Source organism: Meriones unguiculatus, chromosome 5, assembly GCF_030254825.1.
Source record: "Meriones unguiculatus strain TT.TT164.6M chromosome 5, Bangor_MerUng_6.1, whole genome shotgun sequence".
Taxonomy (NCBI): domain Eukaryota; kingdom Metazoa; phylum Chordata; class Mammalia; order Rodentia; family Muridae; genus Meriones; species Meriones unguiculatus.
In genome coordinates, this window is record NC_083353.1 from 110361315 (window position 1) to 110388428 (window position 27114).

The 27114-nt window shown below is 40.5% G+C and overlaps 1 protein-coding gene across 12 annotated transcripts in view; it reads right to left on the reverse strand.

Moving 5' to 3' along the window:
* Positions 1-27114, reverse strand: part of Erc1 (ELKS/RAB6-interacting/CAST family member 1) — a 270194-nt gene that overhangs the window by 168243 nt on the left and 74837 nt on the right. For all 12 annotated transcript variants that reach the window (XM_060384052.1, XM_060384050.1, XM_060384047.1 and 9 more), the window contains 5 exons: positions 25047-25214; positions 16787-16924; positions 14484-14624; positions 13379-13519; positions 7628-7821 (listed from right to left, as the gene is read on the reverse strand). In XM_060384052.1, coding sequence (XP_060240035.1) covers positions 7628-7821; positions 13379-13519; positions 14484-14624; positions 16787-16924; positions 25047-25214 — 782 coding nt within the window. The remainder of the gene's footprint in view (positions 1-7627; positions 7822-13378; positions 13520-14483; positions 14625-16786; positions 16925-25046; positions 25215-27114) is intronic.

Below are 27114 nucleotides of genomic sequence, written 5' to 3' on the forward strand. Positions count from 1 at the left end.
AGGGGACTCTGTGGCCCAGCAGCAGAACAATCTAACTGCCAATAAATCAGTTTAGAAGTAAGTCTTTTGAACAGAAATTAGATCTAATTTTTCTTAACTAAAACATGAGAATACTTACACCCGATCCATAACTGTCAGTTTGTAGAAAAGAGCCTGGCACACAAGTGCCTTACCCCGGTTCATACGCCCTTACTTTCATCTACTCCTTTGGTCCTTCTTGATCATCTCTCCCTCTGCCAGGCCCATCAGCTAGTCCTGTGCCAACCAGCTCACTCTGGAGGCTAACTCTCCTGCTGCTTGTGCCCGAACTGCTCCAGTGTCACCTCACCAACAGTGCTAATGCTCACACAGCACACAGAGACTCTTAAGAAGAATTTGAATATTAGAAAGCGAAATCGTAATTTTCAAGGAGGAAGGGCAGTTAATGCTTTGTGCATACGGGGTTTCAAGGTGGGAATATAAAATCATTCGGCAGATGAGTGGGGTTGATGGTTTTGTACTTAATGCCACAAAAGTAGTTCAATGATAGAATTTATACCAAGACTACTTACCACAATAAAGAACTGAAAGCAACTATTAACTGCTGTAAGCTTCAAGTGATTGGTCACCATCATATAAAAGAAGATTCCTATAATGTCGCACTCCAGAGGCTGAGGCAGGAAGACAACAAGTTTGAGGCTAGCCTGGTCTACACAGTGAGACCTTGTCTTATTTCAAAATAAAAATGAAAAGCTGAGGGAGATTATCTAGCATATGTGAGGGCCTGGGTTTGATCTCTAGTAAAGCATATATATGTGCGTATATACACATGCACATACACAAACACACAAGAAGGTGGAGACAGAGAAAAAGACACAAAAATACCCAGATTATCTTCCAAAAAAAGAATACAGTGATGGTACCTCTCCCACTCACATAAAGCTCATACTGTGCCTGCAGTCCATGAACCACCACTGCTAATACTATTATAAAATTACGGTGGCAGCTATACTTACAGATCTGCACAGAGAACAGAGTGAAAGTAAGTCATGTGACCTGTGTGCTTAGCAGCAAGAAAGACAAGGGTGTGTTATTTTCTTCTTAGTCTCAGGAAGTTTCCGGGCAAAGGGACAATGTATACAGATGTCCACAACAAACGTAGGACAGACAGACACAATAGGATTTTTTAATGTAATTAGGTCTATACTATGCTGATGCACCATCCTGAATAATACTGACTTGTGGGAAAAGTTGGATTCCTAGCCTTGAACACTTCATAATCTAGGAAGAAAATGATTCACTACATTTGTGATTTTTTAGACAGAAGGACTTCCTGGTGGCCACAGGCCCTAGGCTGAACTGGAAAGAAAGAACCTCTTCAAGAGAAGGCAGTGACTGCTTGTGGAAGAAAGTTGAGCTGGTCAAAACACGAGAGATGCTGCTGACTTGAAACCTGAGCAGGCTTTGGCTTCATGCTCTCACTTACTGACCCCAACTTCTTTTTGCTTTGCTTTCCTTCCTAGGGTGCTGTCAAGAGCGCTGGTCTCTAGGTTCCACCAGGGTCCTCTAGTCACAAGATATGGAAGCTGCATTGGTAATTGGAGTCATCCCTGTGCTGTACTCAGCAGCAAGTGAGAAATCTGGCCACAACACTGGGCGGACGATGTGGCTGGGACTGATCTCACTGTACAGCATCGTGCTGTATGTGGTCCGGATACCATGGCAACAAATCTATGATGATTTTAGCTGCCACGGAAATATCACCTACCCTTGTCTTATGGAGTGTTTTGAACAACTGTTTACCATTTCTATTCCAGAAATGTGGTGCTTTTTCTACTTCATCTGCATAACCACCTTCTTCCTCATGGAATTCTTAATGGCTCAGATTAAGCATAGGCACCTCAAGAAAAAGATGAAGTCCGTGCATCAGACCACAGAGAAAACAGGGGAAATGGAGAAGGGTATTTTGGAGGCAATCAGGAAGCCAACCGTCTCCCAGAAGATAGCCCTCCTAAACTTCGTCCAGGAAAGGCAGCTACTGTATGTGAATCTCCTCCACTTGCTCCTGCAGGTCAGCATCCAGCTTGTGTCTTTTTGCCTGCTCATATTCAAACAACTGCCCATGGTGAGCCAAGAGCACATTGACTGTAGCACTAACGGCTGCCCTGGCCCCTATCAATGCCTGCTCTGGGAACCACATGAGAAGCAACTGTCCATCTACACACTCAGCACCTTTTCTGTCACAATCATCCTCCTCGGCACAGGTGCCTTTATATATAGCATCTACCATCACTTGCTGATGGCCCATTCAACTTCCAAGGTTTCAATTTCTTAACATTTCTGAGAGACAACACTTTTCTTTACCTCATACCAGGTAGTTTGGGCTCCTCTGAATTATGTTTGGGGCAGGGCTTCCTCTTCTAACCTTCTTTGGATTTTCATTTGAAAACAATAAAAGTTTGCTGTTCTCCCTTTTTTTGCTCTAAGGACAGGCTGGGATTGTCTAACTCTGGAAGCAAAACCAAACCACAGTCAATAGCTGACTACTGACATTATGGCACACCAACTCATTTCCTCTACACTGTCACCTATAAGGTGGCTTAATCACTTTTAGCTAGCAAAGACCACCTACAGTCCATGAGGAAAGCCAATTTTAAACTTAGGTCTCTCAGCACCCTAATGTGTACTACCCCTGGAGCCTTAAGATGTCAGCCATTCGCTGGAGTCAACTGAAGCTCTGTGTGGCTGAGAGCAGAGGTTGTTTTTTTTTTTTTTTTTTTCTTTTTTTTTTTTTACTGTAAATTCTACTGAAGAGGAGAGCAAAGTAAACAAGTGGGGACACTGTGCCAGGATGTGCGGACACCCCTCTAAGGTCACAGTTGTAGATTCCTCCTCTCTTGTCAGAGACAAAAGATGCAGGAAGCTAAATCCTAATAAGTTGTCTAAAAGGGATCTTCTGGGCAAAGCACTCAGGCACAGGGAGAACAGGGCATGTTGGACAAGACTTCTCAACAACTTTCCAGTCGTATTCGATAACAGGCAAGGCTGGGTCTACAGGGTGACCACTATTTTCGCATCCCTTAAGTGGGCAAAGCTGGAGAGCAGACCCATTGCTAGGACTTGGGGGGACCACAGAGTGGAAGGAGCAGGAAAAGAGTAGGACCACGAGGACGGCCGGGAGACATACTGTAAGCTGGTGCGAAGCCACAGAAAAGTTTATTCATTATAAATCTATATGGAAATGCTAACATACCAAGTATAGAAGAAAAATTTTCAGTTACAGTATTCAGTTTCTGAAGGTATGCTGGTCAGCTTGCTCCAGACGTGACACAAACTAGAATTACTGGGGAAGAGGGAACCTAGGCTGAAGAATTGCCTCTGTCAAATTAGCCTATAGACATGTCTGTGGGACTTTAATGATTGATATGTGAGAACTTATCCAACTATGGGCCAGTGCCACCCACAAGCAGGTGGTCCTGGATTGGTTAAGAATAGAAACTGAGGGAGCCACCTGAGGGCAAGCCAGAAAGCAGTGTTCCTCTGTGACCCCTGCTTCAATTTCTGACTCCAGGTTCTCGATTGATTTCCTGCCCTGGCTTCCCTCAGCGATGAACTGTGAGGTGGGGGAGGAAACCAAATAAACACTTTGCTCACCAAGCTTGTTTGCATGGGTGTTTTATCACAACAGAAAGATAAGACTTCAGGTAATCTAAATCTATTTATTCAGACAGAGACCTCTCGTTCTCCAGTTTGTTTTCTCTGTAAAGACTATCCACAGCCACTAGATGGTGGTTTCCATTAACTCACTGAGGCCACAGAGAGTGCGTGAGGTACTTGTTCTGCATGTAAGAGGAGCTGAGTGCAGATCCTGAGACACTCTGGCCAGCCAGTCTAACTGAACCAGGGAGCCTCAGGTTCAGTGAGATTCTGTCTTGTAAAATAAGGTGGAGAGAGACTGAGAAAACCCCTGACATTGCACTCTGGCACACACACACGCATACACACACACACACATGCATACACACGTGCGCACGCACACACCCCCCCTCTAGACGCTTTACTAGGAGCTATTACCCAAGCTAATCTGAGTGCACACAAATGAACCCTCTAGCTCTAGGTCTTGGAAACAGGGCTAGGTTACACGAGAAACCAAGAAGCCCTGCTTATGCCCCACTGCTTCGGTTGTGCCTATGCAAATGTCATCCAGTTTATAAGGAACCAGAATTTAGACTTGCTTAGCCAGCTTCCAAAATCATCACAAACACGTAAGACAATGTCTTCTTTTCCCCCAGTACCTTCTGCTCCTGTTCCTATGAACCCTTCCCCAACTAGATTTTTTTCTCTTATTGAATCCCCACTGTAAGGAAAGTGATTAGTGTCAACTGGAAAAAAACCCTATTCCTATTGGACATATAATATAGAATAAACATACTAAAATTTGTACACCTAAAGAAGCTAAGCAAGAAGGAGGACCCTGGGTAAGATACTCAATCCTCACTCAGAAATGCAAATGGGATAGATATAGGAAGAAGGAGAAAACAGGGAAGAGGACAAGAGCCTACCACAGAGGGACTCTGAAAGACTCTATCCAACAGGGTATCAAAGCAGATGCTGAGACTCAGAGCTAAATTTTGGGCAGAGTGCAAGGAAGTAGCCAATGAAAGAAGGAGAGATAGTAAGACCTGGAGGGGACAGCAGCTCCACAAGGAGAGCAACAGAACCAAAACCTCTGAGCACAGAGGTCTTTTCTGAGACTGATACTGCAACCAAGGACCATGCATGGAGATAATCTAGAACCCCTGCACAGATGTAGCCTATGGCAACTCAGTGTCCAAATGGGTTCCATAGTAATGAGAACAGGGACTATCTCTGACATGAATTCAGTGGCTGGCTCTTTGATCACCTCCCCCTGAGGGGGAAGCAGCCTTAACAGGCCACAGACGAAGACAATGCAGCCAGTCCTGATGAGACCTGATAGACTAGGGCCAGATGGAAAGGGAGAAGGACCTCCCCTATCAGTGGACTTGGGGAGGGGCATTGGAGGAAATGAGGGAGAGAGGGTGGGATTGGGAGGGTATGAGGAAGGAGGCTACAGCTGGGATACAAAATGAATAAACTATAATTAATAAAAAAAATTAAAAAAAATCTCTATTCATGATGGATGGATGGACGGCTTGATTCATCCTCTCTTTGGAACTGTAGTTGGTCAAAGAGTGTTACTACACTAAAAAGAATCCCACTAACACATCTTCTAACAGACACTGTGATTTTCTTAAGAACCAACATGGGAAAGGAACCGTTCATTTATTTCCTTCATCCACAAAGAATAACTCTGACAATTCTTCCCAATGCAATTGAAACCTTTTAATGCTAAAGTAGTAAGAAATTCAAAGGATTTTCTTGGGTTTGATTCTCAGTTTGCTTTTCTTTTTGTACTTAAAAACTGACTAGCTTCTAGACATAAATTTTACATGCTGAATTACAAGATGGGGTTGCAGTTAGGGGGCTAACTTAAAGAGTACCCCAGAATGGGTATGCAGCTCAAATGATAGTGTGATTGATGTTTTTAGTATGCACAAAGCCCTGGGATTAATTTCTAGCGCTACATAAACCTGGAGTGGCATACAACTGTACTCACAATACATAAGAAATAGTGGCAGAAGTATCAGACATTCATAGCCACACAGCAACTGTAAGACCAATTTGGAGTTCATGAGAGTGAGTCTCCAAAAACAAGCGTCCCAGCACAGTAACATATAACTCAAAGATTCTTGGGCAAGAAAGGGAGGGGGAAAAAAAAAGACTAAAGCACTATGACTAGCATATAGAATCTTCCCAGAGAGAACAGAAACTGATTTTATTCAAAGCAGAGAGTATACAAGAGGTACACCTCAAGCTGATAGCTTTAATAATGATCAAATAGAATTCCAAGCCAGCTTAAGCTGGCTTACTTCAACAACAGGAACATTTACTAGAAGACTGAGCCTTAGAAAGACAAACAAAACACACTTCTCCCTCACATAGCATTTCTAGATTTGAATCTTTTGTTTTGTATGTTTAACTTAGCTCCTTCACATGTCTTACAGAAAAACAGTAGTAAAAAATGAATCATTTTCAAACTAGCTGCATATAACACAAAGTAATAACTTCAAATTTAATTAAAAATCTAAAAAAAAAAAAAGGACCAGTATTCAGAAACTTTTTTGAAATAGTGGAATGTCATTCTTCAATATTACAGATGTAGTGTTGCCGATTTCTGGCACCTCAAAAACACTAAAGGAATCCTATATTCATGAAAGTATGTAATTAAGTGTGTGCAAACAAACATGCTGTGGAAAGGGAGATGGGCAAAGATCAAGATGAATGAAAATGCACACAATCTATGTTCTTAGAAGCTCTAGATTTAATAAAGAAGTTTACTGAAAGGGCTGGAACCATGGCTCAGTGGTTAAAGACAATGGCTGCTCTCCTAGAAGACCAGGCTAGATAGATTCCTGGCACCTACATGCTGACTCATAATCATTTGTAACTCCAGTTCCAAGGGATCTGAAAACCTCTTCTGACCTCCAAAGGCACCAGGCACACACGTGGTGTACACATACATGTAAACAAACTACTGGTACACATAAAAATAAACAAATCATCAAGAACTATAGACTATGTAAAGAGTTAATATCAAACTAAGATATATAGGCAGGAATGAGACCCTATTATTTGTATCTTGGGTTCACAGTCTATGGATATAAACAAGAAGAAATAGTAACTTGAAAGGAAAATATCAAGCCGACTGCTAACTCTCAAATGTTATCTCAGTAAACAATTTCAAAATGCCATCTGATACTTTCTAGCTTTCAACAAAATGAAAATAATAAATTATTCCTAAAACATCACTTTCTAAAGAGCTATATGAATTGGTGACTTCATCCTGTCACTGTCAATCTTTCCAGCTGTCCAGAAAAATATGGTTGACTATGAGGTTCTACTGGAAAAGTTGTTTATGTGTACTTGTGAGATTATGTTAAATAGACCATATAAAAGGAGATAATAGACTATATGCTTGATCTTCAGTATAAAAGACAAGAGAGCTATGTATGTGACATGATTTGTTCAACTACAACCCACTGTGTAGATTTCAAACTTAGAACCTGATAAGCCTTACCTATGAGTCTCACATTATCATAATAATGTCCATCCTAATTTTGAACTGATATAATCGTTTGCTTTCCCACACTCTAAATTATGCATTCTAAAAATTAGCAGCCCAAAAGATCATCAGCTCAGCAACTTCTTATACTTGAGGATCATTTACTCATTATATAATAGAATAATAAAACCAAGGATCTCTTTTTACTCTCTTGAATATAGCTAGGAGAAAACTGGGCTCTTAATCAATGAATATTTTCTCTTGTCATTGATGTTCAAGTAACAGTTTCTCACTTTATTCCCACTCTATGTCATGTTTTAGGGACTGTAACAAAAAATTTACACTGACTTAGGAGAATAAGTAGACAATAGGGTAGTAAAAAGCAGTGAAGAAAAACCTAGTTCAGGGGTAGAGAATATTGAAAACAACATTTCAACAGAACTTGTACAAACATGCTCTGATTTTTCCACGCTAATGAGTCCCACTTAGCCTCCTCTTTCTTACCTTTCCAACTCAGCTATCTTCTTATCTTTGTCATTCTTCTCATTTTCCACCTCTTTCAAGATTTCTAAGAGGCGGTCAACTTCTGTTTGGGCCTTGCTGGATTCATCTTTGTACCTGGAAATCTCTCTCTCCAATTGCTGTATTCGGTCATTCATCTCTGGACTGGCTCTGGCTTCCAATGTTGCTTCATGTGCCTACCAAAAAACAAATTTCAAGGTTTAGCCAATATACGTACAGTGGTAGTGGGCAAGCCATGCCCAAAGAACTATTTATATTTCAATGAAAACTGAGTGTTTTATCAAGTACTTAATGGGTAATCTTCGATTTCTAATGACTTTCCTTTGCTTAAGAATCACACAATGAAAAGATTCATAATAAATGGAGAGGAATTATTTTAGTTTACGCATGGATTTCTTCTAAAGTACTATTTTATCTTGGAATATTTATTTTGAAACCAAAAATGATCATAACACAACTGATTCTTCAGAGTTGAGTGAGAATAATGAAGAAGGCATTGGAAGGCTCTAAATTCTGATCTTACTACTCTTACATCAATGCTAAGTTGATGTATGGCCTAATCGCATTTATTTCTCCTATATATGTAGCTCTGCCAAATGGATACAAGTGTATGCTGTGGAAATGGAGCTGGGTTAAGAAAACAGGACTCTCAGCTGGGCACAGGGGTGCAGACCTTTAATCCCAGTACTTGGGAGGCAGAGACAGGTGAATCTGTATGAGTTCAAAGACAGCCTGGTCTCCATAGTGAGCTCCAGGACAGCCAGAGCTACATAGTAAGACCCTGCTTTGAATACAACCAAAACAAACAAGCAAACAAAGAAAAAGAAATAGCTAGTCTCAAGTATGTTTTGCTAAAGAAAAGTTTAGAATTTTACAAGATAACCTGGAATTCACAAATGGAAGTCAGAAAGCAAGATTCATGCTAAGAACTAAGAAATGATATATTATTCAAGGTTCTGTTGTAAAGGGCACCTACTAATGTCAATACATTTTAGAGTATGCAAATTCATAATCAAAAATTAAGTTTCAAATTACTCACTGTAATTTTCTTGTTATTGTAACATAATGCCTGAAAAAAAGAACCTTAAGGGAAGAGAGACTGTTTCAGCTCGTGGGTAAAGGCAAAGTCTGCCATGAGGAAGAGCAACAGCTCAGGCTCCATCCATGTTGGTGAGGCTGGAAGGACACGGGATGACCTTCTTGGGCACAGGAAACATAGAGCCCAGCTACAAGTACCACCCTGGCCAAACCTGAGGGTGTTAGTGGCCTACTTCTGCCATCCAGACCTCACTCTTAAAAGGTACTGGCAAAACAGTACAACCGGCTAATGGTCCTTCTCCCAAATTTCTAAAGTCATATGTATATACCGAATGTTCTTAATGACAAGATGAAGACTGAGACATTGGTTTTTTCTCATTCAATAAGCAGAAAAGTATATTACATCTCTTAAAGTGTTTCAAAAATATTAATCAAATAAATTCTTCTGAAAACATTTTAGAAAAATGTGACACAAAGCAGCACAAGTAAATGAAAAAAAAATTTGTGTAAATTAAGTGAAATCTTTCATGAAAGTTATTATCTATATTTGTGAAAGTGAATGCTTCATCAAGTTCATTTGTTTAAAGTTCCATTCCCAGTGGAGGGGAATTTTTACTCTCCTCAATGCTTACTACCTAACCTTTAAGTTACTCATAAAATGTATTCAGAAACAACTATGCAAGTGTGGGAAGTAAATAGAGATCATACAGTTCTCCAACTGTATGAAATTAGTTTGGTTCACTGTTTTATCCATTTTGCAGTTTGAAGGAGGGAAATTTCCATTTTCATCATTCTCTCATGGGCTGGAAAAAGCTACAGTGATTCTTTTAATACTCTCTTCCTAACAGCTAGGAAGGAAAGGACGAGGGCTATTTCAAAGAATCCTTACTTATTTATATAGCAAGAGGAAGAAAAAAAGAAACTGAAGAGGCAAACAAAAACATGAATGAAGAGACATCCCTACTATCCACACACACAAAAATAGGAAACAGGAAACAAAGAGGTTCGGGGTAAGGGTAACGAAAATCAAGCAAATATTAACAAAAGCTTCTAATCAATGCTACTCAGATAAACCTGATTACACCTAACTATGCTATTATTTATACTATACTTATGAAGTATAAATGCTAGTGTCCTACAGTTCATACACACTAGAGGATCCTAGCTTTAAAGTCACCAGTTACATGTCACTTCATAGCGCTTTCCTCTACACCTTAGACACTGTGATTAACTAGACTTTGCTGGCTATGTGACTATTTTCCCCAACAGAGAGCACTAATTCTCTGAAGGCAGTGAACAATGCTATATTGTCACCCACCACATCCTCAGAGCCCATACTGTTAACTGACATGTGACAGACACTCAATCACTTAAACAAGTGAATTTGTACCATGCACTCAAGATAATTTCTATTTGATTTAAAACAGACAAGAGATGTGTAAGGTGACTCAGCAGTTAAAAGCTCTTGCTGCTCTTCCAGAGGACCAGAATTCAGGTTCCAGCACCCATATCAGATAGCTCAATACTGCATATAACTAGAGTTCCAGGAAACCCAATACCCATCTTTTGGCCTCTGCAAGCACCTACATTCACATGCACTGGCACACAAACATACACAATAAAAACAATAATAAATCTTTTTTTGTAAAAAAAGCTTTTAATCGTGTGTGTGTGTGTGTGTGTATGTGTGTGTGTGTGTATGTGTGTGTGTGTGTATGTGTGTGTGTGTATGTGTGTGTGTGTGTTTATGTGAATGTGAATGTAGGTGCCTATGCAGGCTACAGGTATTGGAAACCCTAGAACTGGAATAACAGGTAGCTGGGAGCTTCCTGATTTGAGTGATGCAAACCAAACCTTGGTCCCCTAAAAGAGTAACATGCTTTTAACTGGTGAGCCATCTCAACAGTTTAAAATATGTTTTAAAAGTAAAATAAAACAAACGGCAGGAAAAGAACAACAACTGGGAAAGAAGAGAGAAATGAGGAGTAACTAAATAAAAGTTCAAGGTTAAACAAATCGCAGGAGCTAATGATGCAGAATAAATAACCATTAAGAATAAGCTCCATCTGCTACAAAGAGGAAGAAATAAAAAAAATTATGAACTTTCTCTTAATATAGCAAATTCTATATCAGAGTCATTTATATCTAAACTTTGCTGGGTTTATTTACACTTTAAAATGGAATTCCAAGAACATTAAATCACATTAAAGAGCTTTGCAACTTTGTAAAAAAAAAAAATTTTATATATATATATATATTATACAAACTCCAAGAGAGAGATATTTACCAAGGCAGTATTAAAAACAACATTTATTTACTTAAGACAATTTTACAGATGAGCATGATGGCACACATGCCAACACTTGAAAGACAGAGATAGATGGAACTTGGTGAGTTCCAATCCAACGTGGTCTCCATAGCAGAACAGCCAGGGTTATATAATGAGAATGTCTTAGAAGAAATGAATTAATTAGTGAACTTTGCAAACAGAGCAGACTGTTTAATTCAAAATGTAAACCTTGGGCATGAAGCACACACCTGTGACTCCAACACTCCAAAGGCAAAGGCACAGGTACAAGTTACTGGCCAGCAAAGGCTATAGAGACCCTCCATGTCTCAATAAATAAAACAATAAACTCAATCAAACAATCACAAAAATACTGTAAGCAGAAGAGAAATCCTCTCAATAGATGCAGAATGGTCTTCAACAAGATGCAACATCCCTTCATGTAAAAACTCTAATAGACTAGGCATAATCTCAACATAGTAAGAGATACTATAGTATACATTTGTCATAGTACAGATATGACAAATGTAAACAAGATGATCCTACATGGAGAAAAACTCAAAGCATTCTCACTAAAATCAGGAGTAAGACAAGAGTGCCCACTCTGCCTTACAATTCAATATAGTACCTGAAGTCCTAGCACAGCAAAGCAGCAAAAGAAGGAAAGAAAAGGACTACAGAGAAATCATCTGGAACTGAGCGGGGAGCCCCCTCGCTGCTAACCAGCTTTCACAGGACAGTGCACTGCCGGCTACTAAGGGAGAAAAAGCAAAGGTCTTACCCAGCTAAGACCCCTTTGAACTACCATACCAACCAAGCTGCCTTCTAAATACCTCTGATTACACAAAACTACTACTCTCTTTCTTAATCAGAGAAACTTTTTCCTTGGAATGAAAGACGGCAAAATGCAAAAGACCTTCACTCTGCTTGGTGGCTCAAGTGACTAAGAAAAAGTGATGGTAGAGTGCTCAGCCCTCAACAACACTCATACCATGACTCTCAGGCTCAGGGAACATTACAGAAGAGAAAGCAGAAAAACTGTAAGGGCTGGGAGATAGAGAGAAAAACTATAAAATGCCATCTTGTGGGCATGGTGTAATAAATGCAATGACGATCTCACGGAGCAGTGGCTGCCAGCAGTGGACCTCCGTGAGACTGGCTTGCAGACGGCAGTCAATCCTGAATTGTAGAAGGCTCTAGGCGGCCCTACCCAATCCTGATGGACTATGACCTACGATGGAGTCCAGCTGAATGGCAGACCCTGTTATCAGCACTGATGAGCTCAGCATGTTCCAAAGAATAATACCAAACCATGGTCGCAGAGCCGCGGTGTGCTGTTTTGTTCTTCCCACCTTGATATAAGTTAGAATCACCCAGGAGGAAGGAATCTCAACTGAGAGATTGCCTACGTCAGGTTGCCTACAGTCTGGGGGGTGTTTTCTTAACTAATTATTGTTGTGGCAAGGCTCAGCCCATGTGGGCAGTGTCTCCCCTGTGCAGACGGTCCTGAGTTGTAGAGTAAGCCATGGGAATCAATCATCCTTGCGTGGCCTCTGCTGCAGTTCCTGCCCTCATTTCTATTCATGATGGACTGTGCACTGTATGAAGGGCCCTTTTCTCCTAGTGTTGCTTGTGCTGGAGGTGCTTATCACAGCAGTAGAGAATAAACTAAGACACCTGGCTTTAAATTCAATTGTTACAAATGCTTGTAAGAAAGGGACTTGGGGGCAGGTGAAAGAAATGGAAAGGAGAGCGGTGACAGAAATGAAAATGTAATATATATATATATATCATGGAACTGTCAAAACAGCAAAGACTGCAGAGAAGACTCTAGTGACAAGCAAGAATGTTAATGTACTAGCAAAATTCTAGACTAACCGGGGGTGACAAGAAGCCTCAGCCTGGTAAGCAAACGGAAAGAGGAGCAGTCCTGAGAAAGCAATGAGCGCACTGCAGGAAGCTTCGAGAGGGCAACTTCTGGAGGTGAAGTTGCCTTCATCCCCAACTCTTAGGACAGAGATCAAGATAGTAAAAGACGAGGAAATGAATGAGCCAATGATCTTAAAGGAACACTTTGTCCTCACTCTTATCTGCTTTTTGGGTGGCCATGATGCCCTGCCTCACTAAAGACTGAAAGCACTGGAGTCATCCAGCCATGGACTGGAATCTCTCCAACTCTAGGTCTAAAGAAATATTTCCAATTTTAATGCTGTTAATCTTAAGTGTTTGGTCACAACTACAAGACGAAATATACCTCTGACCAATTAAAAATAAAAGTAACTGTAAAATCTGTATTGTCACTGCAATCCTTAACTTAAAAAAAAAAACCACTCAGAGCTATCTGCATTAGTGTTCTTATGTACAGAAAAGTAAGACTGCTTAGTAAAAAAGTAAGTAAGTTCTTCAACCTTTTTCAACTGAGATTCCATCTTCAGGCACTCTTCCTTCTTCTGCTCAAGAGCAATTTCTAGGGTCTTGAGCCGTGAGTCCTTTTTCAGCCCTGAGGAGGCCAGGGATGAAGCATGCTCCTTCAGATCCAACAGAGAAGCCTAAAAGAAGACATATTTGAAATAAATACTGTGAAGTAAAATATGGATTGCATTGTTTTAAATTTATATTAATAGAGTCCGGAAGTTTCCACTTCAAGAATATCCATGAACTATAAAACTTTCAGACATTAATTAAAACAAGGTTGGTCCTCAGTACTAACTGAAGAGTAACATAAACATGGCCAGAGATGCAGCTCAGGTAAAGAGCTTGCCTGGAGCACATCAAATCCTGGGTTTGATCTGCAGGACCACACAAACCAGGCATGGGACACAGCTGTAGCTGCAGCACACAGGAGGTAGAAGCAGAAAACTAAGGCTAGCCTGAGAAACAGGTGGACCTGCTCAAAAACAAGAGTTCTAACCCAAGGTACTTATTCTCACAAAATAAAAGGTGGCTGAGCTTTGAGACTAAGTAGCCAAACTTTTGTGACCACACCAACTTAAATGTGCATTTCCCCCCTCTTTTACAGAAAATTCTTGTAGAAACTTACTTCTATAAATTTTTCTAAAGTTATCAGGCAAACCTACTGGATTACTTACCACATAACATTCAACTTTTAAGCTATTTAAGTTATGCTAACAAGATTATTAAAATAAGATCCAAATTCACGATGTCAACTAAGTTTAGGCTATTACGTTTCTAACAGTGGTTATAATTAGATTTCCTCCTTTTGTGTGCCACTTTTCTTAATGTTAGCAGTGTAACCAGGATTTAGTCGTTCTAAAATTTGCAAAAGTATCAGAATTACATAAGAAACCAACTCTTAGGACAGAGATCAAGACAGTAAAAGACAAGGAAATGAATGAGCCAATGTGCTGCCATCTTCACAGCTTCCTGAGCATATAGAAAGCCTGCCATAGAATACTAAGAAAATCATTCTTGTTCATCTGCATCGTACAGAAAGCAAAACATTCAGAGTGCGATGACTACGCAAGCCAAGCAACTCCACTTGGTAATACTAACCTCCTTCTCTGAGAGGTCTCCTTGCAACAGGCTGACTTTTTCTTTCAAGTCTTTAAGATCTTTTTTGTAGTTATCTATCTCCTCTTGCTTCTCTCGCTCATCTCTGTCCCGCTGCTCCTTTAAGCGTTCAATTGTCCGTTCCTGAAAAGAGAGCACACCAAGAGATGAGGATGCTCCCATTTGTATTTGCATCATGTAACATACTCTGCTTCCTCGGTCAAAACTCAACACCTCTAGCATCTACTAAAAAGACAAATGGTAAGCTCTTCAAGAATTCCCTTTTCTAAGAAGTTATTTTTCCTATTGTAAGCAGTAATTTCCAACTTCATTTTTTTTAAATACCCAGAGTAGGTTTCCTATCATTTCAAGTATTATTAGATATCACTAGAGCATTCTCACAACACCTTCCTATTTAAATTCAATTTCCAAGTAACTAGCAACTTATGTGTATGCCCTTAGGACAACATGTAACACATGCTTCTTCACTATAATAATACTGATACATACTACCTACAAAACAATAGGAATTACTCATAAGCTATATATCACAAGTGGGAAGAGCTAGGACACACTGATCTTACATAAAAGCAAGCAAAGAAGCGATAGAAAAATTAAAACCTGCTACCAGGTGCTCAGGAAGTATGAAGGCTAAAGCAATTTAATTATATTTCTAGGCAATATTTAAATACATACTTACAGAAATGCATTAAATCTGGCAAACAAATCAAAGCATTGAGTCCAAAGGACCTAAGGAATGTTGTTTTATGGCTCTAAAAAGAATCCAGTTGTCTCAAGGAAAGCACAGGATGATAGGTATGGATAACCTTTTAATCCCAACACTTGGGAACTAGAGGTAGGAGAATCAAGCCTTAAAGTCTGCCCTGAGTGTACTGGCTCTTCTTGGTTGTCAACTTGACTATATCTGAAATTAACTAAAACCCAAATGGCTGGGCACAATAGTGAGGAATTTTTTTCCTCACTATTTTTTAATTAAATCATTTGAAGTGGAAAGACCCACTTCTAATCCAGATCTTTGAGGTGGAAAAATACACCATTACTCCAGACCTTTTGAGGTGGAAAGATACCTTAAATTGGGCCACACCTTCTCCTGGCAGGCAGCCTGTCGAAAGGGCTAGAAGAAGGAAACAAGCTTTCTCTTTACCTGCTTGCTCTCACTCCCACTAGCAAGTCCATTTCTATTTCTATATTCTGGCATATAATGAAGACCAGCTGAGATATCCAGCCTTGTGGACTGAACAACTACTGGATTCTTGGACCTTCCATTGATAGACAGCTGGACCACAGCGTGTAAGCCATTCGAATAAATCCCCATTAGATAGATAGATAGATAGATAGATAGATAGATAGAGATAAGATAGACAGACAGATAGATATAGATGAAAAATTCATTCTATAAATTCTATTCCTCTAGAGAACCCTGACTAATACACTGAGCTGCACAGCAAGCCTGACACCAGCCTAAGCCACATGAGAACTCCATCATGAAACAAGCCCCCTCTAAAAACAAAAACAACCACCACCACCAAATTTAAAAAAAAAAAGAAAAACACTTTAAGGAATTTCTTTAAAATGCCTTCTAAGATGATTTAGATCACGTCTTCATTCAGCCATTCCTTAAAAAATCAAGTATGCTCATAAAGGCAAAAAAAAAAAAAGGTAATATAAACCAAGGGCTAGAGAGGTGGCTTGGCAGGTAAGACTACTGGCTGCTCACAACTGTCTACGACTCCAGTACCAGAAAATTCAATGACCTCTCTGGCCTCTGGGGACACAAGGCACACATATGATGCACAGACATAGATGCAGGCAAAGTGTGCACACGCACGCACGCGCACACAAATTTAAATTTTATTTTAGGAGTAAGCCAAGACTAGAAAATTAGTGGGGATGTAATATTCATGAATAAAGTCCATGAATGTGTCATGTGGTGGGAAGGATCAGAGGACAGCTAGTCTGAGACAACATCTGATAATCAACGTCCGGTACCCTGCATGTCTAGTTAACCACATAGTGAACTCTCTTTTCCTTCGGAAGGCATCAACGTGGTGAAGACATGCCCATTACTTAGGAAAGGTGTCGGCGGTCCTATTGTGTGCAACCAATCTTGCCTAGAAATGCTGCTAACATCTAACAGTAACTAGACTGTCTTTCCACGTTACACTATCCATATCAGCAGCACATACCCGTTTCCATGGAAAGATTTCCTATGAATGTACAGCCAACTCCAGACTAATGAGAAAGCAGAACACAAAGGTCTGGGAAGAGCCAGGCCAGTCACTCACTTTATCTGCAAGAGCCTCCTCCAGAGTCGTTAGAGCTGTGTCTGTGTTGGTGGTATCTGCCTGTAGAGACTTGACTCGCTCTTTCAAGCTGCTCATCTGCTTTTCTTTATCTCTCAGTTGTTCCTGAAGGTTTTCAATCTAAATAGACATAAACATTTAAGGAAAAAAAATCATTAAAAAGGGTAGAAGTAGGCACAATAAAAATTATTTAAGATATGAACAAATTATAATGTCAGTGTGTGTGGGCTCTGTAGAAATAATTTAAACTTAACTATTTCAAAATTATATGCTAAAACCTTACTAAAACTTTGCACTGCCACTGAGAAAAGACAAACACCCTGTGGACATACATACAGATAAGCAAATCTCTAAGAAGGTAAGTTGTGAGGTGCAAAGACAGCAGTGCTCAGAGGGACTGCAATGGATCCATACAAAACAGAACTATTTCTAAGATGCTGAAAGAGAGTTCTCAGATTGAAGGACAGAGAACACAGAAACTAGACAAAAAAAAAAATTACTTGTATAAAGGAAAAACTATTCTTGTATGTTAGTATTTGGATCTTTAAAACACCCTTTACTAAATAGCAAGTATTTTCAATGAAACTTCTTATTGTGGTCATTCATTTCTTCACACACACTGGAGTAAACACATTTACTCAAAAGAATTACTGATTTCTCCTACCCAATTACTAACCAGGCCTGACCCTGCTTGGCTTACTAAACCAGAAAAGAAGTGGGCACATTCGGAGTCAGGAGACAATTACTAATTTTCCCACGGCAGGCCAGGCACTGACAATTCTAAGAAAAATGAAGAGGCCCACTTTTATTAGATGATTCCAGAGTGGCCCATTATAAAGCTGAGACTGAGCAACAGATGGAATTACAGGCCTCCTAAGGAATGAACTTTGACTTTCAGAGAGACAGACATCAGATTTCAAACCTAGGAATGACCTGTAAACTTTAAATAATTTTCATGGCTGTGAAAATGAAATTTAAAACAACTTCCATACAAACTTGATGAATTACTCTAAGGTTCTATCTACTTGAGTAAGAGATTACAGGAACTAAAGATTAGGACAAACCAAGTGTGGTGGTGCATGCCTTCAATCTCGGCACTTTGGGGAAAAGAGGCAGGAGAAGCAAAAGTTCTGAGTCATACTGGAAAATAAAGTTAGTTCAAGAACCATCTGGGCTACATGAGACTCTGCCTAGAGAGACAGACAGACAAAAAATGGCTAAAACATGGAAATTAAAGCAGATACTATAATCTATTGTGGCAAAGTCCTGTGTGTTGGAGGTTCTAAATGCTCCCTGTACTTAGCTGTACCATTTCCCCGAGATTTTGGAGGAGATTTTAACATTATTTTTATTGAAGGCGTTCTAAGCCTCCATCTTGCAGCATTCCTCCCCCAAACATGCCGATGAGCCAGATATTTGGTCTTTCCATTTGCCCTTTATGCTTTTGTCAAATTATTTTACATTCCTGACTATAAATTATTATAATCAAATTTGTAGAGGACTAAGACATCATGTTACATTCTGAAATAGAGAAGCGCTAAGTAACATTTAAAGAGGAAGGTTAAACCAATGGAAAACATCACAGAAGGAACTCTGCATGCTAGGAGGACGTGGAATGATACCCTCCAAAATAACCATCGTCCAAGATCACTGCACCTGAAAAGGGCTTAGGAGAATCCTACACGCAGAAGAGAGTTTAGTAAACACCATCAAGAACATGACTAAAGCAAGCAGTGGTGGCGTGGATCTCTGGGTTCAAAGCCATCCTGGTCTACAAATCTACCTTCAGGACAGCCAAGGCTCCACAAAGAAATCCTGTCTTGAAGAGCAAAACTAAACAAAAAGAACATGAATAAATCCAACTAGAAAATAAATGAGAAATAATAAAGAAATATTACCAACACAATAAATCATTAAATTTATAAGATACAGAAAAAGTGTCCTTGTTGTATACTTGATCATCTTTTAGATATGTGCCTAGGAGTGGTATAGCTGGATCTTGAGGATGCACTATTGCTAATTGTCTGCGAAAGCGCCAGATTGATTTCCAAGGTGGTTGTACAAGTTTACATTCCCACCAACCATGGAGGAGGGTTCCCCTTTCTCCACATCCTCTCCAGACTGTGTTCTCACTTGAGTTTTTGATCTTAGCCATTCTGAAGGGTTGTAAGGTGAAATCTCAGGGTTGTTTTAATTTACAGTTCCCTGATGACTAAGAACGTTGAGCATTTCTTTATGTGTTTCTCGATATTCCTCTATTGAGAATTCTCTGTTTAGCTCTGTACCTCATTTATTAATTGGATTGCTTGGTTTGTTGCTGTTTAACTTTTTGAGTTCTTTATAAATTCTGGATATTAGCCCTCTGTCAGATAAAGGGTTGGTGAGGATCCTTTCTCAGTCTGTAGCCTGTCATTCTGTTCTGATGACAGTGTCCTTTGCTTTACCCAAGCTTTTCAGTTTCATGAGGTCCCATTTATTGATTGTTAATCTTAGAGCCTGTGCTGTTGGTGTTCTGTTCAGGAAGCTGTCTCCTGTGCTCAACCATGTTCATAGCAGCTTTATTCATAATAGCCAGAATCTGGATACAGCCCAGATGTCCCTCAACAGAAGAATGGAAACAGAAATTGAGGTACATTTACACAATGGAATACTACTCAGCAATTAAAAACAAGGAAATCATGAAATTTGCAGGCAAATGGTAGGAACTAGAAAAGATCATCCCGAGTAAGGTGACCTAGAAGCAGAAAGACACACATGGTATGTACCCACTTATAATTGGATCTTAGACATATAATACAGGACAATCATACTAAAATCTGTATACCTAAAGAAGCTAAGCAAGAAGGAGGACCCTGGTTAAGAGGCTCAATCCTTATTCAGAATGGCAAATGGGACTGTTAGCAGAAGAGGGAGAAAACAGGGAACAGGACAGGAGCCTACCACAGAGGGCCTCTGAAAGACCACACCCAGCAGGATATTTAAGCAGATACTGAAACTCATAGCCAAACTTTGGGAAGAGTGCAGGGAATCTTATGAAAGAAGGGGAAGATAGAAAGACCTGGAAGAGACAGGAGCTCCACAACCAAAAGTTCTGGACCCAGTGGTCTTTTCTGAGACTGATACTCCAACCAAGGACATGCATGGAGATAACCTAGAACCCCTGCACAGATGTAGCCCATGGCAGCTCAGTCCCCCAGTGGGTTCCTTAGTAATGGGAACAGGGGCTGTCTCTGACATCAGTGGCTGGCTCTTTGATCATCTCCCCATGGGGGGTCGGACAGCCTTACAAGGCCACAGAGGAAGACAGTGCAGACAGTCCTGATGAGACCTGATAAGCTAGGATCAGGTGGAAGGGGAGGAGGACCTCCCATATCAGTGGACTGTTGGAGGGGCATGGGAGAAGAGGGAGGGAGGGAGGGAAGAATTGAAAGGGGATAAAGGAGAGGGCTATAGATGTGATACAAAGTGAATAAATTGTAATAAATAAAAAATAAACTAAAAACAATACAGAAAAAAATGAGTTAAAAATGTTCAAAGCTATTAAAAAAAAACTGGAATGAGATATAATAATGCTCCAAGTGCTGAAAAAGCACCTAATTTTATTTAAAACCTACTAGACAAAAAAAAAAAAGAGAAAGAGAGAGAGAGATTTAGGTCCCAATAAAACAGTGGGCGAGTGACAACAATAGCAAGAATAAATCTAGGGAGGAAATGAGGGAGGGATTGGGAGGAAATGAGGGAGTGGGATACAGAGTTCATAAAATATAACTAATAATAAAAATAAATAAATAAAACATGCATATTCTGCTAAAAAAAAATAAGTTTGGAGAAGTAGAAAAAAAGGACCAAAATTCATGTGAGAGAACCAAAAAAAAAAAAAAAAGAAAAGAAAAAAAAGCAGCCATGAACCAGATGAACATAGTGGATTCTTAGCTGTATTTTTTTAACCAAATCTCAATCATAAGGATAGATATTAAAAACATGTACTCAATAAAGGACACTGATGGGCAAACTGGATATCCACATACAGGGGACTAACGCTAGACCCTTCTCTTACTGGACTGAAAGAAGAGGCTTTAAAATCTAAAAGTTAGTTTGAAACTAGAGTAAGGCCCAGGGACCACTTTAGATTACTTAAATGGCCAGATTCCCTAGATAAGATTCCAACTACTTATAGAATTCAGAGTTACAGAAAGCAGCTCAAGGATAAGAAAGTCTGAAGAGAAAACAAAAAGTCTAAATAGCCAGTAACCGTGAAAAATGTTCCTTTAGTTATCAGGCAAATGGAAACTTCTCAGTGCAGTTAGAATTTGGGGAAAGTGGAGCTGGCATACATTGTTAGGAGGGGAAGCTGATAATGCCAGTACACAATACAATATAGAGGCTCCTCCAAACATTAAAGATAAAGTTATCAGATGATTTTCCCATCTCTGGGTTTTTCATCAGAAAATGAAATCAGCATCCTAAAGAGAGATGTACGAGCTTACTGTAAAATTCACAATAAGCAAGTATGGAATCAGCCTAAGTGCCAGACAGCAGGTGAACGAATATGGCATGTAATATAAATCACAGTGATGCTCTGCCATGAGGAACAGGATCCTGTGGCTTTCAGGAAAATGGATGGAGAGAAATAATAACAAGCCCTGTGTATACTCTTCTGTTTCTGTCTTTTTTTCATATCTGGAAAGAAAAGGGCCTGAAGCTAGAAGATGTGCTATAAAGGACCAGGAAATGGACCAAGAGGAACTGAGGAGCAAAAGGTGGGTAGACGTCATCAGTACACTGGGAGTTTTTGTGGAGTGGTTTATTAATTTCTTTCCTGTGACTTTAGAGAGATAAAGATAGAAGTGTTTGCTGATAGACATGCAGACTAAAGAACTGACAGAGTGTCAGCCTACCCACCGCATCTGCACGATTTTGCTTTCTACTTTGTATTTCTAGTTACCTGAGGTTAGATACACTATTGTAGGGAAAATATTAGATAGACTATTCTAGGGAAAAAGCAATTCAGCCAGGTGTAGTGGCACTGAACTATAGTCTTAGATTTCAGGAAGCTGATGTAGGAGGATAATGAGTTCAAATCCCAGCCTGTGTTATGTTTCAAGAAACTATCTATGATACACACACTAGGATTGGGGGTGGGAGTGGGGGAGGGCGTGGGGTGGAGGTGAGGTGGCAGGGAACGGGGGGTTGGGGGAATATAAGCTTCCAACTCCTTACTGTTGCAGATAGTCTCATTAAGTCTCATCCAGCCCTGTCTGGAACATGAATCATTTCTCTGTCCAGCCTATCCCAACTATAGACAGTATACAGACAAACTGCTGGAGAAGGCGGACCACTTTATAATTCCCAGAAGTGTTTTTTACATTTAGTTTCTTTATTATGTGGGTGTTTGGGTACACTCATGGATGGCATGGGGTGCCTGTGGAGGACAGGGGACAACTTGCTAGAGTCAGTCCTTTCCTTCTACCATTTGGGTTTCCAAGAACCAACTCAAGACTGTCAGGCTCAGCCGCAAGCCTCGCTGGTCCCCCACAGGCTTTTCATGTATACTCTACCTGATAAAGATAAAACCCAGAAGTACCTATTTGAGCATGCATCAAATTTCTGAATGAGTAAAATTTTGTGATGATCAAATGAACTGCAGCTTATTCTAAAGAGAAAGTCCAATAAAGGTGAAGTAAAACAGAAATAGTTTTAAATAGTTACTCTAAGCAAACTTATTCCTTAAAACAAGCTCTTTAATCACCACATTGATTGAATTGGAAGTAAAATATTATTATACAAGGCTGTCTTCTCCCTAGCTGATTTTTATTTTATAATGAAAAAGGCTGATACCAGAGGAAAAGTAAAATTAAATGTAATACTCCATGAAGAATTCACCAAATCTACATGTCAATTATACACTGCCACCGACTTACTGACATCCTTTATTTTGGTTTTCGTCAACACTGCACAGGTGTCAGGAGCGATCGCGTTTCACTGCGTGACTTAGGAGTGGATATAAATCTACCTAAGTCCAGTCAGGTGGAACTGAGGACTCTGCCTGGGAAGCCCTGTCTCACCTCGGAGAGATTTCCTCTACCAAAGGAATCCCACAGCACTTCCTGCACTCACCCGGACCACTGAGCAACTGCTTGGACAATACTTCCAGAAGCTGTTTTAAGCAGACTTACACTTACTAACATGCAGGCAATCAGTCGGAAAGGCCTTGACCCTCCAGCATCGATGGCAGAAGCCAAGCCTAGGTGAATGGATCATAAGCTGGCACAGACAGAGCCACACTAATGAAGAAATGTTTCTTTCTTCAAGTAAAAGAGCCCTAAAATCTGTCATCCTACAGTTCAATGAGGTTTGATAAGACACAACTAACACTACAAAGAGCACTTTTTCTACTGTCTATTTGTTTTGACCTCTGACCTTTTTTTTAAGTAATCATGTTTCTGCTTATTAGAGAACACAAGAACAACAAAACCTTAAGATACTTAAGCACAGTTTTAAACTCAATTTGCAGCAGATGTTATGGGACAAAACTGTAATCCTAACACTTGGGAGGCAGAGGCAAGTGAATTACCATGAATTTGAGACAAGACTAGGCTATATAAATGTAATTTCAATTTCCATATTAATACCCAGTGCTATGATTTTCCTTAAGTTTTGAATGTGCCACAAAATCCATGTTATAAAAAAAAAATAGCCGGTTTAAAGACATTTATGCATACATACACACGGTCAAAAACCAAACATCTGAAATTTACAGCAGACTAAACATGTTCCATATTTAATTGTAAATAAAACTTCTACAAATCACTAGAGTAAATAAACTTATGAAGAGACATTTTGCAGAAATGAAAATACCAAGTAACAGGAAAAGTATCAGCTTAGGACCCCCAAGACCAAGTTCTCAGCACAAAGGAGATTTTTTTTTTCCCCAGAGGGACAGAGGGCAGGGACTAAAAGACAAAGACAGGAGATAGAGGATAGAGAGAAGAGGAGAGAAAAAAAGAAAGGGGGGAGGGGTATTTGTCCTAGAGGACAAAAGACTGCCTCTGGATAGAAAGAAAACAGACACACCAGAAAACGCAGTACACATCCTCTTTGTCACTATTAGCAAGTTCACAGTAAACTAGGAAAATGTCAAACATTGCCAATCTATCATTTCAACAGAAATGAACCTAAGGTGACATGTCTATAGCTCTTACCTCAAGAACATCTTTTATATAAGATAAAAACTGGAAAAATTATTAGTAGTTTTTTTTTCAGACTTGCAGATAATTCTATTCATAGCATTGTAATAATGTAAGCATTGCCCTTTTATGATATCTGACATTCCCTCATTTTTTTTCCTTTCCAATTCTTTTATTCTTTTTTTATCTTTAATTATACTTTATTCACTTTGTATCCCCCCTCTAGTTCCCTCCCTCCTCCCCTCCTAATCCCTCCTTTACTCCTGCTTCTCTACACACTCCCCTCCCCAAGTCCACTGGTAGGGGAGGGTTTCTTTTCCTTCCTTCTGATCCTAGTCAATTAGGTCTCATCAGGAGTGGCTGCATTGTCTTCTTCTGTGGCCTGGTAAGGCTGCTTCCCCCTCAGGGGGAGGTAATTAAAGAGCAGGCCAATCAGTTCATGTCAGAGACAGTCCCTCTTCCCATTACTATGGAACCCACTTGGACACTGAACTGTCATGTGCTACATCTGTGCAGGGGTTCTAGGTTATCTCCATGCCTGGTACTTGGTTGGAGTAACAGTCTCAGAAAAGACCCCTGTAGTTTTATTTTTAGTTCCAGAAAGGATTACAGTCAGAGAGGTGAGCCGGTCTCCCACTGGTGCGCGTCGCCACCTCAGGAGGAGCGCCGCAGCTGAGGGACAGAGGACAGCAGCTCGGCTCGCAGGTCTGCACCTGCACGGTACACACCGTTACAGCAGCAGGCTTTGCTCTTCAAAACCGTCACCTAAGCAATGAAATACAGTCCCTGTGCTGTACTGATGCATTCCTGTTCCGACTGAAGACAGCAGAGGTAGGTCAGCCGGCCAAATATGTCAACTTCAAGACACTCTTGAGACACAGGGTGAGAGATCCTATGGAAGGATAGAACACTGCTGACCTCGGTTTTAGCCGTCTACCCCCTGCAGCCATGGTTCCAAGCACTCTATAAAATCTGGACAGAAGAAGGGCGGCAGAGTGCCCAGAATACAGTGACATCACAGGTGAGCCGCTCTGCTGAGAACGCCTGTGCCTTACCTTCTTCTGAAGAACATTGACCTTCCGCTCCTTCACGTCCAGCATGTCCTTGAGGTCATGTATTTCTCCTGCTTGTGTGCCCTTCTCCTCAGCCATGTCTTGAATTTGTTTGGTTTTTTTATTCAGCATAGTCTCCTTTTCTTCCAAACGCAATCGAAGGGCATCCACCTACAAAGAGAATATGCACCAATGATGACGGCAGCAGAAAGGAGGGGAGCAGAACTCCTTGGAACAGAGTTGCATATTCTAAACATAACAAAACTAAGACTCAGGGGATTTACGTTATTTTTAAATTTGTAGTAAATAGTAAAATGATTAGAATTTATACATTCCAAATTTACCCTATTCAAAGGGAATCAAAGAAAAAGCACAGAGGTAGTTCAGAGGAGTCAGTAGCCTTCCTCTAAAGAGCTTATCAGTCAGAAAGACTGTTGAAAGAACCAACATTTGAATTGGGCTTTAATTGACAAATAGATCCTTGTTAGATATAAAACAGAAAGTGAAATAAGGATTCTAGAAAAGGAAAGATAATATTTTGAAACATAAATACCCAACACAGTATGTTTTAGTAAACATTTGAGATAGCGGAGCATAAAGCAAAAGAAGGGAATGATATAAGCCTAAAATAACATATTAGAAAGGCCCCAATTGCCAAATAAGATACTTAATTTTCTACTGTTTGCAAACTGGGTTGAGGAGGTTTGGCCCCCACAGACTCATGTGTGTGAAAGCTGGGCCCATAGGAAATGGCACTCTTAGGAGGTGTGGCCCTGTTGGAGTAGGTGTGGGCTTGGTGGAGGAAGCACGTCGCTGCTAAGGTGGGCTTTGAGGTTTCCTATGCTCAGGTTCCACTCAGTGTGGAACCAGAACCTCCCCCTGGCTGCCCGCACAAGACAGTTTCCTTCTGGCTGCCTTCAGATGGAGACGCAGACCTCTCCACCCCTTCTCCGCCACCACGTCTGTCTGCACGCTGCCGTGCTTCCCGCCATCATGATAATGGACTAAACCTCTGAACTGTAAGCCAGCCCTAATGAAATGTTTTCTTTTATAAAAGTTGCCCTTGTCATGGTGTCTCTTCACAGCAATGAAACCCTCAGTAAGCCACAAATGAAAGTCAATAAAAAATTATAAGGAGGGGATAATAGTGGTAAATATTTATGTTCCAGAAAAATTATACTACTCTGGTCACTGGCACAAAAACAATTGCTAGTGTCAACCTTTGCAGAATTTAGAACCTAAATTTTTTTCTTGATTTAAGTCCTCTCAAAAAACATTCAGAGATGACTAAGCTAACTATGTGGACAATTACTAATATATGATAAATCTGACTTGAAGCTTCTTGTTATTTCTTGCATTTGTCCTGCATTCTGCAGAATTCTACAAGAAGACAGAAATCAACAGACACAGGGTTTGGAGTGTTTGATTTGAAATTATAAAATTTGTCCAGCAAGGTATCTCAAAGGGTAAATAAGATGTGTCACCAAGCCCAATGAGCCCAAGATCCAAATAATGAAGAAAACCAATTCCTGCATGTTGTTCTCTGACCTCCACACATGGGATGTGACGCGTCTGTGAGTATGCACAAAGACAAAAGTAGGTGAGTGTGCGGGTAGATGGATAGATGGGTGGATGGATGGGTGGATGGGTGGATGGATGGGTGGGTGGGTGGATGGATGGATGGATGGGTGGGTGGGTGGATGGATGGATGGGCGGGTGGGTGGGTGGGTGGATGGGTGGATGGGTGGGTGGATGGGTGGATGGATGGGTGGATGGATGGGTGGATGGGTGGGTGGAGGTGGATGGGTGGGTGGGTGGATGGGTGGGTGGGTGGGTGGATGGGTGGGTGGGTGGGTGGATGGGTGGGTGGGTGGATGGGTGGGTGGGTGGGTGGATGGGTGGGTGGGTGGGTGGATGGGTGGGTGGGTGGGTGGATGGGTGGGTGGGTGGGTGGATGGATGGGTGGGTGGATGGGTGGATGGATGGATGGGTGGATGGATGGATGGATGGATGGATGGATGGATGGATGGATGGGTGGATGGGTGGATGGGTGGATGGATGGATGGATCGA